At 45.4% G+C, this 13,690-nt stretch overlaps 1 protein-coding gene across 1 annotated transcript in view; it reads right to left on the bottom strand.

The window, feature by feature from the left end:
* Positions 1-2,425: 2,425 nt before the first annotated feature.
* LOC126000641 (zinc finger protein 250-like) overlaps positions 2,426-13,690 on the bottom strand; it is an 11,746-nt gene continuing 481 nt past the window's right edge. The window contains exons 2-6 of the mRNA XM_049767830.1: positions 11,438-11,518; positions 9,607-9,677; positions 4,243-5,740; positions 2,773-2,917; positions 2,426-2,438 (exon numbers count right to left, since the gene is read on the bottom strand). Of these exons, the coding sequence (XP_049623787.1) occupies positions 2,426-2,438; positions 2,773-2,917; positions 4,243-5,740; positions 9,607-9,677; positions 11,438-11,518 (1,808 nt within the window). The remainder of the gene's footprint in view (positions 2,439-2,772; positions 2,918-4,242; positions 5,741-9,606; positions 9,678-11,437; positions 11,519-13,690) is intronic.

The raw sequence follows: 13,690 nt of genomic DNA, 5'->3' as shown, positions 1-13,690 counted from the left end.
ACTGACATGCCTGGGGGGGGGGGGGCACCAGGTCCCACGCAGGTCCCCCAGCCTGCCAGAGGTGATTTCTGAGTGCGGAGCCGGGAGGAACCCCTGAGTGTCACCCGGTGTGACCCAAAACCAAACCAAAACAAAATAAAAAAAAAAGTTGGTGGGGGGGAAAGATAGCACATTAGTAGGGAGCTGAGTTCGATTCCCAGCATCCCATAGGGTCCCCCCCCCGAGCCTGGAAGAAGTGATTTCTGAGAACGCAGAGCCAGGAGTAACCCTTGAGTGCTGCCGGGTGTGGCCCAAAATTCCAAATCAGTAAAAGGAAGGATTTATGATTTATTTCATCTAAGAAATGACGTCAAGGTTTGTAGGGGTCAGAAACGGAAGGGTCAATGTTACCCGTTGAACCCCAAATTTCGGCTGCTCCCTGTCACCCCATACGTCTCTGGAGAGATTCCTCTGAGAGACATCCAGGCATGGCCACTCTTTGGGGGAGAAGCTCACGGCCACGTCAGGGAAGGCGAAGGCCGCCATGTTCTGAGCACAAAAAAAAAGAAGGGGTTCAGGGCCACGACTCCTCCCCAGGAAATAAAATTACAAGAAGAGAGACAGAGACAGTGAGAGACAGACAGAGAAAGCTGCCTGCCAGGCCGAGGGGAAGGAGAGAAAGCTTTCCCTGAAATAGTTTCCACCCAGGTTGACTGGAGAGATGCTAAGTTAGAAAAATATGATTTTTGGGGGGCCAGAGAGATGGCATGGAGGCAGGGCGTTTACCTCGCATGCAGAAGGACGTGGGTTCGAATCCCAAGTTTTCCTAAAAGCCAACACGCTTTATAAAAACCAGGATGTGTGTGACCCGTGTCTGCATTTGGGAGTTTCTCGCCAAAACCTACATTTTCGCTTTTTCTTTTCTTTTTTTCTCTTTCTTTTCTTCAGAGAGAGAACAGACAAGAGACACAAGTGAGAGGAGAGACACAAGTGAGAGAGAGAGAAAAGAGACACAAGAGGAGAGAGAAAAGAGACAAGTGGGAGAGGAGAGAAAAGAGACACGAGAGGGGAGAGAGGAGAGAGAGAAAAGAGACAAGTGGGAGAGGAGAGAAAAGAGACACAAGACAGGAGAGAAAGAAAAGAGATACAAGAGAGATTAGAGAGAGAGAAAAGACAAGTGGGAGAGGAGAGAAAAGAGACAGGAGAGACACAAGTGAGAGAAAAGAGACACAAAAGAGGAGAGAGAAAAGAGATGAGAGATTAGAGAGACGAGAGAGAAAAGAGACAAGTGGGAGAGGAGAGAAAAGAGACACAAATGAGAGATTAGAGAGAAGAGACACAAAAGAGAGAAAAGAGACACAAATGAGAATTACAGAGAAGAGACACGAGAGAGGAAAGACACAAATGAGAGAAAAGAGACACAAGTGACAGAAAAGAGATGCAAGAGAGAGAGAGAGGTGAGAGAGAAGAAAGACACAAGATACCAGAGATAGAAAAGAGACAAGTATGAGAGAAGAGAGACACAAGTGAGGGAAGAGAGAGAAAAGAGACAAGAGGAGAAAGAAGAGACACAAGTGAGAAAGGAGAGACAAGTGAGAGAAAAGAGACACGAGAGGAGAGACTAAAGAGACACAAGTGAGAGAGATTAGAGAGAAAAGAGACAAGAGGAGAAAGAAAAGAGACACAAGTGAGAGAGAAGAGAGACAAGTGAGAAAAAAGACATGAGGAGAGAGACAAAAGAGACACAAGTGAGAGATTAGAGAGAAAAGAGACAAGAGGAGAAAGAAAAGAGACACAAGTGAGAGATTAGAGAGAAGAGGCAAGTGAGAGAAAAGAGACAAGAGAGGAGAGAGAGACAAAAGAGACACAAGTGAGAGAAAAGAGACAAGAGGAGAAAAGAGACAAGTGAGAGAAAAGAGACACAAGTGAGAGAAAAGAGACACAAGAGAGGAGAGAGAGACAAAAGAGACACAAGTGAGAGAGATTAGAGAGAAAAGAGACAAGAGGAGAAAGAAAAGAGACACAAGTGAGAGATTAGAGAGAAGAGGCAAGTGAGAGAAAAGAGACAAGAGAGGAGAGAGAGACAAAAGAGACACAAGTGAGGGAGATTAGAGAGAGAAAAGAGACAAGGAGAAAAGAGACAAGTGAGAGAAAAGACACAAGTGAGAGAGAAGAGACAAGAGAGGAGAGACAAAAGAGACACAAGTGAGAGAGATTAGAGAGAGAAAAGAGACAAGAGAAGAGACAAGTGAGAGAAAAGAGACACAAGTGAGAGAGAAGAGACACAAGTGAGAGAGAAGAGAGACAAGTGAGAGAAAAGAGAGACAAGTGAGAGAAAAGAGACACAAGTGAGAGAGATTAGAGAGAGAAAAGAGACAAGAGGAGAAAGAAAAGAGACACAAGTGAGAGAAAAGAGACACAAGTGAGAGACCAAACCTCCATTTTGCTACCAATGGATCCTTGGGAGAGAAAACAGTAGGCCAGAGGGGAGGGCGGCCAAGTTGGACCCTGGGGGGCTGGACCCCGGTGGCCCTCTGACCCTGCAGGCTGGACCCCAACTCTCCCTTGCAAAAAATAACTTATTTTTTTGCCTAAAATTTCACCACCACCCCCCAAAAAATAAAAACTTTCCCAAATTATTCTCTTCACCTAAAAAAACAAAAACCTCTGCTACCTAAAAAAAAGAAATAATGATTCATTTTTGGGGTACAGAATGACCCCTGGAAGGGGGGTTCTCCGGTTCTCTGGGGGTGAGCACTGTCATGGGAGCCCACCCCACCCCCAAAATCTCACCAGGCCCCAAATTCAACAGCTCTGGGGCCCTCGACGGACGAGAAAGTCGTCCCTCCTGAACCCCCCTGCTGCAAGGGGACCCCCCTCAGGGACAGAAGCGCGGGAAAATGTCCGGAAGTGACGTTGATCCACTTCCGGTCTGAGTCTTAAAGGGCCAGGCCGCAATAATAGCATAGTGGGAGGATGTTGGGTTTTTTTTGTTTTTCCTTCCACGCTGAGGACACAGGTTCGATTCCCCCGCTTCCCACATGGTCCCTGAGCCAGCCAGGATAGATTTGTGAGCGCAGAGCGAGGCAGGAGGAAGGCCTGAGCACTGTTGGGCGGGTGTAGGCCCCAAAACAAACAAAAATAAATCACAATTATTTTTATATATTAAAAATATATTTATTTCTCCAGGGCCAGAGAAATAGCACAGCGGCCAGGTTCTATTCCCTGGAGTGATTTCTGAGTGCAGAGCCAGGAGGAACCCCTGAGTGCCTCCGACTGTGAACCCCCAAAACCTATCAATGAATCGATAAGTTTTATTTTTTTTTTTTTAAAAAAAAAAAGGACATTCTTTTATATGTATTTCCTGGGACATGTTCTCATATGTAGATACGGCTTCTCTTCTTGTGCACGTTAAGAGAACACGGATAATTGAAGAGACAAGTGAGAGAGAAGAGACACAAGAGAGGAGAGAGAGGCAAAAGAGACACAAGTGAGAGAGATTAGAGAGAAAATAGAGACAAGAGGAGAAAGAAAAGAGACACAAGTGAGAGATTAGAGAGAAGAGACAAGTGAGAGAAAAGAGACAAGAGAGGAGAGAGAGACAAAAGAGACACAAGTGAGAGATTAGAGAGAGAATAGAGACAAGAGGAGAAAGAAGAGACACAAGTGAGAGAAAAGAGACACAAGAGAGGAGAGACAAAAGAGACACAAGTGAGAGAGATTAGAGAGAGAAAAGAGACAAGAGGAGAAAGAAGAGACACAAGTGAGAGAGAAGAGAGACAAGTGAAAGAAAAGAGACACAAGAGAGGAGAGAGACAAAATAGACACAAGTGAGAGCGATGAGAGAGAGAAAAGAGACAAGAGGAGAAAGAAAAGAGACACAAGTGAGAGAGAAGAGAGACAAGTGAGAGAAAGACACAAGAGAGGAGAGACAAAAGAGACACAAGTGAGAGAGGAGAGAGAGACACGAGACAATCAATAAGTTATTTATTTATTTTTTGTTTGTTTGTTGTTTTTTTTTTTTTGGTTTTTGGGCCACACCCGGCGGTGCTCAGGGGTCCCTCCTGGCTGTCTGCTCAGAAATAGCTCCTGGCAGGCACGGGGGACCATATGGGACACCGGGATTCGAACCAACCACCTTGGGTCCTGGATCGGCTGCTTGCGAGGCCAACGCCGCTGTGCTATCTCTCTGGGCCCGCATGTGAATTTTCTTGTGTAAGTTGAGGGAACTCGAATAATTGAAGGACTTTCCACAGTCCTGACAGATGTGAGGCTTCTGTCCACTATGCAGCAGCCTGTGTCGGGCCAGGCTCGAGGCCCTTTTCAGCGTCTTCCCGCATTCGGGACACGGATAACGCGTGGCGTTGGAGTGGACCTCCCTATGGGCCAGGAGGGACGAGGGGCGGGCGAAGCCCTTCCCGCACTGGTCACAGGTGTGCGGCTTCACCCCAGAGTGGACACTCAAGTGTCCGGCGAGGTGCGACAGCTGGACGAAGGCCTTGCCACAGACATCACATCTGTAGGCCTGCTGTCCAGCGTGGACCTTGCTATGGCGTGTGAGGCTAGAATGGTAGTAGAAGGCCTTCCCGCATTCTGGACACGGGTAGAGTTTTTGTCCAGCGTGGACGCTGATATGACACAAGACGATGGACGCCTTGGAGAAGACCTTCCCGCACACGGGACACGCGTAGGCCTTGCTGCCCGCGTCCGTCTTCCTGTGGCTGCGAAGCGTGGACGCGTGTCGGAAGGATTTCCCGCAGTCCCGACAATTGTACGGTTTCTCCCCGGTGTGGACGGTCCTGTGTCTCGTGAGGGTGGAGCGGTGGCCGAAGGCCCTTCCGCAGTCCGGACAGGCGAAGGGCTTCTCCCCAGTGTGGACTTTCATATGTCCAGCGAGGTCTGAGGACTGGATGAAGGCCTTCCCGCATTCCCCGCACGCGTGTCGTTTCTCCCCGGTGTGGATCCTCCGGTGCCTTCGGAAGTTCGACGCCTCCCTGAAGGTTTTCCCGCAGTCGGGGCACGCGTGGACCTTGCGGGCCTTGGGGACGGCTTTCTCGCGGCCAGTTAGGTTTTTGGGGTGACCAGAGGCCTTTCCACAGTCTGGAATCGCGTGTGATTTCTGTCCTGTATAAAGTTTCTGGTGGACAGTAAGATCTGACAGATGTGTGAAGGATTTCCCACAGTCCTGACATGTATGTGGCTTTTCTCCCGCGTGACAGGTAAGGTCGGAGGCCTTGGGGAATGTTTTCCCATGTTCCTCACACGTATGAAGCTTTCCTTTCATGTTTACAGCCATGGGACAGCTGAAGGCTTTACCGTGATCCGCACACGTCTGTAAGTTCTCCCCTGTTGGCATTTCCTCCGGGTCCATCGGGTGGGTCGGATTTTTCGGGGCGTCCAGGCCTCGCTGATGGTCAGACGATGGACCCCGTGTGTTGGGGGCATCCGAGGGCAGGACACGAAGTCGGGGACACGGGAAGGCCCCCACGCACGGCTCACACTTCGAGGGTTCGGGTCCCAGGGGGATGTTTCTCTGATCCGGTCGTCGTGAGGAACTCGAAAAGAATAACGATGGTTCTTCAGTCCAGGACGGTCGAGCCATGGGATTGGGGGTTCGTGGATTGGGAGGAACAGATTTCGGGGTGCTGTGGCGGGTGGACAGTGGCTCTGTAGTAGTGAAGAGGGTCTCTCCGGTCGACCCCCCTCCAGAACAGTCGCCCCCCGAGTTTTCACCCCCAGAAGACAGCACAAGATCGCATCCCTGTAGAACAGGAAAGAGCGTTAAGTCCAGTTCTTATCCCTATCTTTTATTTTTTAATATTTTTGTTTGCTTTTTGGGGGGGTCACGCTCGGCAACGCTCAGGGGTTCCTCCTGGTTCTAAACCCAGAAATCACCCCCCTGGCAAGCTAGGGGATCCTATGGGATGCCGGGGTTCGAACCACCGTCCTTCGGCATGCGAGGCAAACGCCTGCCCTCCGTGCTATCTCTCCGGCCCCTAAAAAGCGATTTTTGGATGCGGAGCCGAGAGTAACTCCTGGGCACTGCGGTGTGTGGCCCCCCCAAATAAATTAATCAAAAGTAAAAATAGCAGGACCCCCCAAAAAAGTGATTGAAACCCCCAAAATCAAATTTCCACAAGGGAGGATGTCTGTGGGGACGGGGAGACATCCAGCCAAAAATTGTGTGAGCAGAATGGCGGGAAAGGTGTTTTTCTGAACCCTAAACAAACAATTATTAGGACCCCCCCCAAAACGGGGGGCCCCGCCCTCAGTGTGTTCTCTCTGACTTCTGTCCAACTCCCCCAGAGGACGTTCCTGACATTTTTGTGAGAGCTGCGCCATATCTTTTCTTCTTTCCATTTTTTCCTTCCTTCCTTCCTTCTTTCTTCCATCCATCCTTTCTTCCTTCCTTCCCTCCTTCCATCTTTCCTTCTTTCTTTTATTCCTTCCGTTTTTCCTTCCTCGCTTCCATCTTTTTTTTTTTTAGATAGTGAAGGAGAGGGAGAGAGTGGGAGAGAGATAGGGAGGGAGAGAGAGGGAGAGGGGAAGAAGAAGAAGAAAGAAGAGGGAGGGAGAGAGATGAAGGAAGAGGGGGAGAAAGAGGAAAGAAGAGAGGAGGATAGGGAGAGAGAGAAAGGAGTGATAGGGAGAGAGGGAGAAGGGGAGGGAGAGAGAGGCGAGGAATAAGGAGGGGGAGAGGGGGAGAGAGAAAGAGGGAGAGGAAGAGAGGAAAATAAGAAAGGAGGGAGAGGAAGAGAGAAGGGGAAGGAGGAGAGGAGAAGAGAGAAAAAAGAAAGGAGGGAGAGGAAGAGAGAAGGGGAAGGAGGAGAGGAGAAGAGAGAAAAAAGAAAGGAGTAAGAGGAGAGAGGGAGGGAGGAGGAAGCGCTTCCATCTTTCCTTCCTTCCATCCTTCCATCTTTCCCTCCTTCCATCTTTCCTTCTTTCTTTTATTCCTTCCATTTTTCCTTCCTCGCTTCCATCTTTTTTTAGATAGTGAAAGAGAGGGAGAGAGTGGGAGAGAGAGAGGGAGGGAGAGAGAGGGAGAGGGGAAAAAGAAGAAAGAAGTGGAAGGGAGAGAGATGAAGGGAGAGGGGGAGAGAGGAAAAAAGAGAGGAGGAGAGGGAGAGAGAGAAAGGAGTGACAGGGAGAGAGGGAGAAGGGGAGGGAGAGAGGCGAGGAATAAGGAGGGGGAGAAAGAGGAAGAGGAAGAGAGGAAAATAAAAAGGAGGGAGAGGAAGAGAGAAGTGGAGAGGAGAAGAGAGAAAAAAGAGAAAGGAGTAAGAAGAGAGAGGGAGGGAGGAGGAAGCACTTCCATCTTTCTCTCCATCCTTCCATCTTTCCTTCCTTTCTTCCCATTTTCCTTCCTTTCATTCCTTCCTTCTCTCCATTCTTCATTCTTTCCATTTTTGCTTCCTTCCTTTCATCTTTCCCACTTTCCATCTTTCCTTCTTTGCTTCTGTCTTTCATTCCTTCCTTCCTTCTCTCCGTCTTTCATTCCTTCCACCTTTGCTTCCTTTCATCTTTCCTACATTCCATCTTCCTTCCATCTTTCCTTCCTTCTTTAAAGCTTTCTTCCCTTCCTTTCCTCCATCCTTCATTCCTCCCATTTTTGCTTCCTTCCTTCTATATTTCCTACTTTCCTTCCATCCTTCCATCTTTCCATCTTCCCTTCCTTTCTTCCCACCTTTCCTTCCTTCTTCCATCTTTCCTTTCTTCTTTAAAACTTTCTTCCCTTTCTTTCATCCTTCCTTCCCTCACCCATCTTTTCTTCCTTCTGTCTTTTCATTCTTCCAACCATCTTCCTTTCTTCCTTCCTGTCTTTTCTTCCTTCCATCTTTCCTTCCTGTCTTCACATCTTTCCTTCCTTCCTTCTTTAAAGCTTTCTTCCCTTCCTTTCATCCTTCTCTCCATCCTTCATTCCTTCCATCTTTCCTACTTTCCATTTATCCTTCCATTCTGTTTCTTTCCTTCCTACTTCCTTCTTTCCATCTTTCCTTCCTTCCTTCCTTCCTTATTTCCTTCCTTCCTCCCTTCCTTCCATCTTTCCTTCCTTCCTTTCTTCCTTATTTCCTTCCTTCCATCTTTCCTTCCTTTCTTCCTTATTTCCTTCCTTCCTCCCTTCCTTCCATCTTTCCTTCCTTTCTTCCTTATTTCCTCCCTTCCTTCCTTCCATCTTTCTTTCCTTCCTTTCTTCCTTATTTCCTTCCTTCCTCCCTTCCATCTTTCCTTCCTTCCTTCCTTCCTTCCTTCCTTCCATCTTTCCTTCCTTCCTTCCTTATTTCCTTCCTTCCTCCCTTCCATCTTTCCTTTCTTCCTTCCTTTCTTATTTCCTTCCTTCCTCCCTCCCTTCCTCCCTTCCATCTTTCCTCCCTCCCTTCCTTCCTCCCTTCCTTCCATCTTTCCTTCCTTCCTTTCTTCCTTATTTCCTTCCTTCCTCCTTTCCTTCCATCTTTCCTTCCTTCCTTCCTTTCTTCCTTATTTCCTTCCTTCCTCTCTTCCTTCCATCTTTCCTTCCTTCCTCCCTTCCTTCCATCTTTCCTTTCTTCCTTCCTTTCTTATTTCCTTCCTTCCTCCCTTCCTTCCATCTTTCCTTCCTTCCTTCCGTATTTCCTTCCTTCCTTCCTTATTTCCTTCCTTCCTCCCTTTCTTCCATCTTTCCTTCCTTCCTTATTTCCTTCCTTCCTTCCTCCCTCCCTTCCTTCCTTCCTTCCTTCCTCCCTTCCATCTTTCCTCCCTTCCTTCCATCTTTCCTTCCTTCCTTTCTTCCTTATTTCCTTCCTTCCTTCCTCCCTTCCTTCCATCTTTCCTTCCTTCCTTATTTCCTTCCTTCCTCCCTTCCTTCCATCTTTCCTTTCTTCCTTCCTTTCTTATTTCCTTCCTTCCTCCCTTCCTTCCATCTTTCCTCCCTTCCTTCCTTCTTATTTCCTTCCTTCCTCCCTTCCTTCCATCTTTCCTCCCTTCCTTCCTTCTTATTTCCTTCCTTCCTCCCTTCCTTCCATTTTTTCCTTCCTCCCATCTTTCCTTCCTTCCTGCACATGAGTTACTCTTTATTCATTAATCCTTGGCAGTCTAGGGGGACCATATGGGATGCCGAGGGTCGAACCCGGGCCCACTACAGGTCGTCTGCGTGTAAGGCAAATGCCCTACCGCTGTGCTAACACTCCAGCCCCAAACAAACACCAATACTTATTTTTCTCTTTTTTATCTTTTTTTACGGACTTTTTTGCAGTTTCTGCAGACAGTGCTCGGGGATGACTCATGGCTTTGTGCTCCAAAAATCATTCTGGGTTTGGCTGGAGAGTCTAAACACGGCGCCGCGGTTGAAACCCAGTTTTCCGCCTCCCATTTGCCTCGCGTGCAGAAGGTCAGGGGTTCGAATCCCGGCATCCCATAGGGTCCTCCGAGCCTGCTGGGAGCGATTGCTGAGCGCAGAGCCAGGAGGAACCCTTGAGTGCTGTCAAGTGTGACCCAAAAACCAAAAAAAAAAAAAAGAAAAAGAAAAAAGAAAAAAGAAAAAAGACAGGATTCGAACCCAGGCCCGCCCCCCACTACGAATCCAAGTGTTTGCACCACTGAGCTATCCTACCACCGAAATAATAATAGTGATTTGGAAGTGGCAAATCTTACCGTCTCATTCCTAGCCAGGGAAGCCGTTCCAGGAACGAATCGCGCCCAATCTCGAACCCGTGCTCCGCGATCTATAATCCAACCAAATACGCAGTTGAACAACGCACAACAAAGTGACTAATTTGCCGAGTTCGTTGCATGCAGAAGGTCAGTGGTTCGAATCCCGGCATCCCATATGGTCCCCCGAGCCTGCCAGGGGTGATTTCTGAGCTCAGAGCCAGGAGAAACTCCTGAGCGCCGCCGGGTGTGACCCAAAAACAAATAAACTAAGAAAGATAAAATAAAAAAAATAAAAATAAAAGCCATAATGATCCAAGGGCAAAGGTCAGAGTAAAGGGAAAAAGACAGTGGGCCTGAGACCCCAACACCAAGGTGCCCCATCTCACACAAATAAACAGAAATGATTAAATAAATAAATAAATAATAATAAAATAAAATAAAGAAAATAAAACATTAAAAGATAAAATAAAAAATAAAATAAAATAGACAAAATAAACAAAAAAGAATTGAAAGAAAAAAACCATAATGACCCAAGGTTAAAGGTCAGAGTAAAGGGAAATAGATAGTGGGCCTGACGCCCAAGACCAAAGTCCCCCATCTCACACAAATAAACAAAAAAAGATAAAACAAATAAATAAATAAAATAAAGCATAATAAAATAGAATAATTAAAATTAAAAAATTAAAAGATAAAATAAAAAAGAAAAGAAAAAAGAAAAAATAAAAGAAAAAAGATAAAAGAAAAAATAAAAAAGAAAAAAGATAAAATAAAAATTAAAAGAAAAAAGATAAAATAAACAAAAAGAATAGAAAGGAAAAACCATAATGACCCAAGGTTAAAGGTCAGAGTAAAGGGAAAAAGACAGTGGGCCTGAGACCCCAACACCAAGGTCCCCCATCTCACACAAATAAACAAAAAAAGATAAAACAAATAAATAAATAAAATAAAGCATAATAAAATAGAATAATTAAAATTAAAAAATTAAAAGATAAAATAAAAAATAAAAGAAAAAAGAAAAAATAAAAGAAAAAAGATAAAAGAAAAAATAAAAGAAAAAATAAAAGAAAAAAGATAAAAGAAAAAATAAAAGAAAAAAGATAAAATAAAAAAGAAAAAAGATAAAATAAAAATTAAAAGAAAAGGGGCTGGAGAGATAGCATGGAGGTAAGGCGTTTGCCTTTCATGCAAGAGGTCATCGGTTCGAATCCCAGCGTCCCATATGGTCCCCCCGTGCCTGCCAGGAGCAATTTCTGAGCATGGAGCCAGGAGTAACCCCTGAGCACTGCCGGGTGTGACCCAAAAACCACAAAAAAAAAAAAAAAAAAAAAAAAAAAAAATTAAAAGAAAAAAGATAAAATAAACAAAAAGAATAGAAAGGAAAAACCATAATGACCCAAGGTTAAAGGTCAGAGTAAAGGGAAAAAGATAGTGGGCCTGATGCCCAAAACCAAGGTCCCCCATCTCACACAAATAAACAAAAAAAGATAAAACAAATAAATAAATAAAATAAAGCATAATAAAATAGAATAATTAAAATTAAAAGATAAAAGAAAAAAGAAAAGAAAAAAGAAAAAAGAAAAAAGAAAAGAAAAAAGATAAAATAAAAAATAAAAGAAAAAATAAAAGAAAAAAGATAAAAGAAAAAATAAAAGAAAAAAGATAAAAGAAAAAAATAAAAGAAAAAAGATAAAATAAACAAAAAGAATAGAAAGGAAAAACCATAATGACCCAAGGTTAAAGGTCAGAGTAAAGGGAAAAGGACCAAGGTTCCCCCCCATCTCAGGCCCATGTCTCCCCACATCCCAAGTCCAGGGTCTCTTGCCACACCTACCTGCAAACACGCCTCTCGGCATCTTCCCCACGGCGCCTCCTTCCAGCCACGAGATCAGCGCCGGCTTCGCCCCGCAAAGCCCTGTCCGGAAGGACCAATTTGGGGTTCGAGACAGGGAAGGGGACAGAAGCACTTAGATATGAGTTTGGGTCCAAATCATGGAAGAGATCAAGAATAAAAATCTCTGGGGCTGGAGAGACAGCATGGAGGTAGGGCGTTTGCCTCGCATGCAGAAGGACGGAGGTTCGAATCCCGGCATTCCATAGGGTTCCCCCCCCCCCTTGAGCCTGCCAGGGGTGATTTCTGAGCGCAGAGCCAGGAGGAACCCCTGAGCGCCGCCGGGTGTGACCCAAAACCAAAAAAATACATACATAGAACAGCAAATATATTACTGTGTTTTTATTTATTTATTTTGTTTTTTTGGGTCACACCCGGCAGCGCTCAGGGGTTCCTCCTGGCTCTGCGCTCAGAAATCGCTCCTGGCAGACTTGGCGGGACCCTATGGGATGCCGGGATTTGAACCACCGATCTTCTGCGTGCAAGGCAAACGCCTTACCTCCACGCTATTGCTGTGGCCTCAGCAAATATTTACATTTAGCTACTGGGAACTATGTTACTGTCTCTTTAAGTGTCACAGCTATGTATCTGGCTATCATTAATTATGTTACTGTAAAAAAAAAAAAAAAGAAAAAAAAATTATGTTACTGTGTCTTTAACTGTCAGTAACTCTTTAACTGCGTCTGAAACGATCAATAACTATGTTACTGTCTCTTTAACTATGCTAATTGCGTTACTGTCTCTTTAACTATCAGCATTCCTGTTACTGTCCCTTTAAGCATCGGTAATGGTGTTACTGTCCCTTTAAATATGCTAATGTGTCACTGTCCCTTTAAATATGCTGATTGTGTCACTGTCTCTTTAAATATGCTACTTGTGTCACTGTCCCTTTAAATATGCTAATCGTGTCACTGTCTCTTTAACTATGCTAATTGCGTTGCTGTCTCTTTAACTATCAGCATTCGTGTTACTGTCTCTTTAAGCATCGGTAATGGTGTTACTGTCCCTTTAAATATGCTAATTGTGTCACTGTCCCTAACTATGCTAATTGCGTTGCTGTCTAACTATCAGCATTCGTGTGTTACTGTCTCTTTAAGCATGGGTAATGGTGTTACTGTCCCTTTAAATATTCTAATTGTGTCGTTGTCCCTTTAAATATGCTAGTTGTGTCGCTGTCTCTTTAAATATGCTAATTGTGTCGCTGTCTCTAAATATGCTAGTTGTGCTACTGTCTCTTTAAATATGCTAATTGTGTCACTGCCCTTTAAATATGCTAATTGTGTCACTGTTTAAGCATGCTAATTGTGTCACTGTCCCTTTAAATATGCTACTTGTGTCACTGTCCCTTTAAATATACTAGTTGTGTCAGTGTCCCTTTAAATATGCTAATTTGCCAGTGTCCCTTTAAATACGCTAATTGTGTCACTGTCCCTTTAAATATGCTAATTGTGCTGCTGTCCTTTAAATATGCTGATTGTGTCACTGTCCCTTTAAATATACTAATTTTTTATCCTTGTTTCTGTGTCTCTCTGTCTCTTAGTTGTTTCTTTGGGGGTCACAGCCGGCAACACTTAGGGGTTCCTCCTTGCTCAACCCCTGGCAAATTCGGGGGGGGGGGACCCTCTGGGGATTCGAACCCGCGTCCTTCCGCATGCAAAGCCAACGCCCTCCTATCTCTGTGCTATCTCTCGGTCCCCCCTCGCTTCTAAATTTTGTAGCCAAATGTCACGAAGGTGGAAGGGACAACAATTCTTGAGTATACCCACAGAGAGGAGAGAGACAGAGAGAGGAGAGAGACAGAGAGAGGAGAGAGACAGAGAGAGGAGAGAGACAGAGAGAGGAGAGAGAGACAGAGACAGAGACACAGAAGAGATGATCGAGAGAGAAGAGAGGAGAGAGACAGAGAAATAGAAAGAGGAGAGAGACGGAGAGAAGAGAGGAGAGACAGAGAAAGAGAGAAGAGAGACAGAGAGATGAGAGAGACAGAGAGAGGAAAGAGGAGAGAGGAGACAGACAGAGAAAGAGAGAAGAGAGACAGAGACACAGAGAGGAGAGAGACAGAGAAAGAGAGGAGAGAGACAGAGAGGGGAGAGAGAGGAAAGAGACAGAGACAGACAGAAGAGAGAGAGACAGAGACAAAGACACAGAAGAGATGAGCGAGAGAGAAGAGAGGAGAGAGACAGAGAAATAGAAAGA

This window comes from Suncus etruscus, assembly GCF_024139225.1.
Source record: "Suncus etruscus isolate mSunEtr1 chromosome X unlocalized genomic scaffold, mSunEtr1.pri.cur SUPER_X_unloc_5, whole genome shotgun sequence".
Lineage (NCBI taxonomy): Eukaryota > Metazoa > Chordata > Mammalia > Eulipotyphla > Soricidae > Suncus > Suncus etruscus.
Note: the sequence above shows the minus strand (reverse complement) of the source record. Positions and strands in the feature narration are given on the sequence as shown.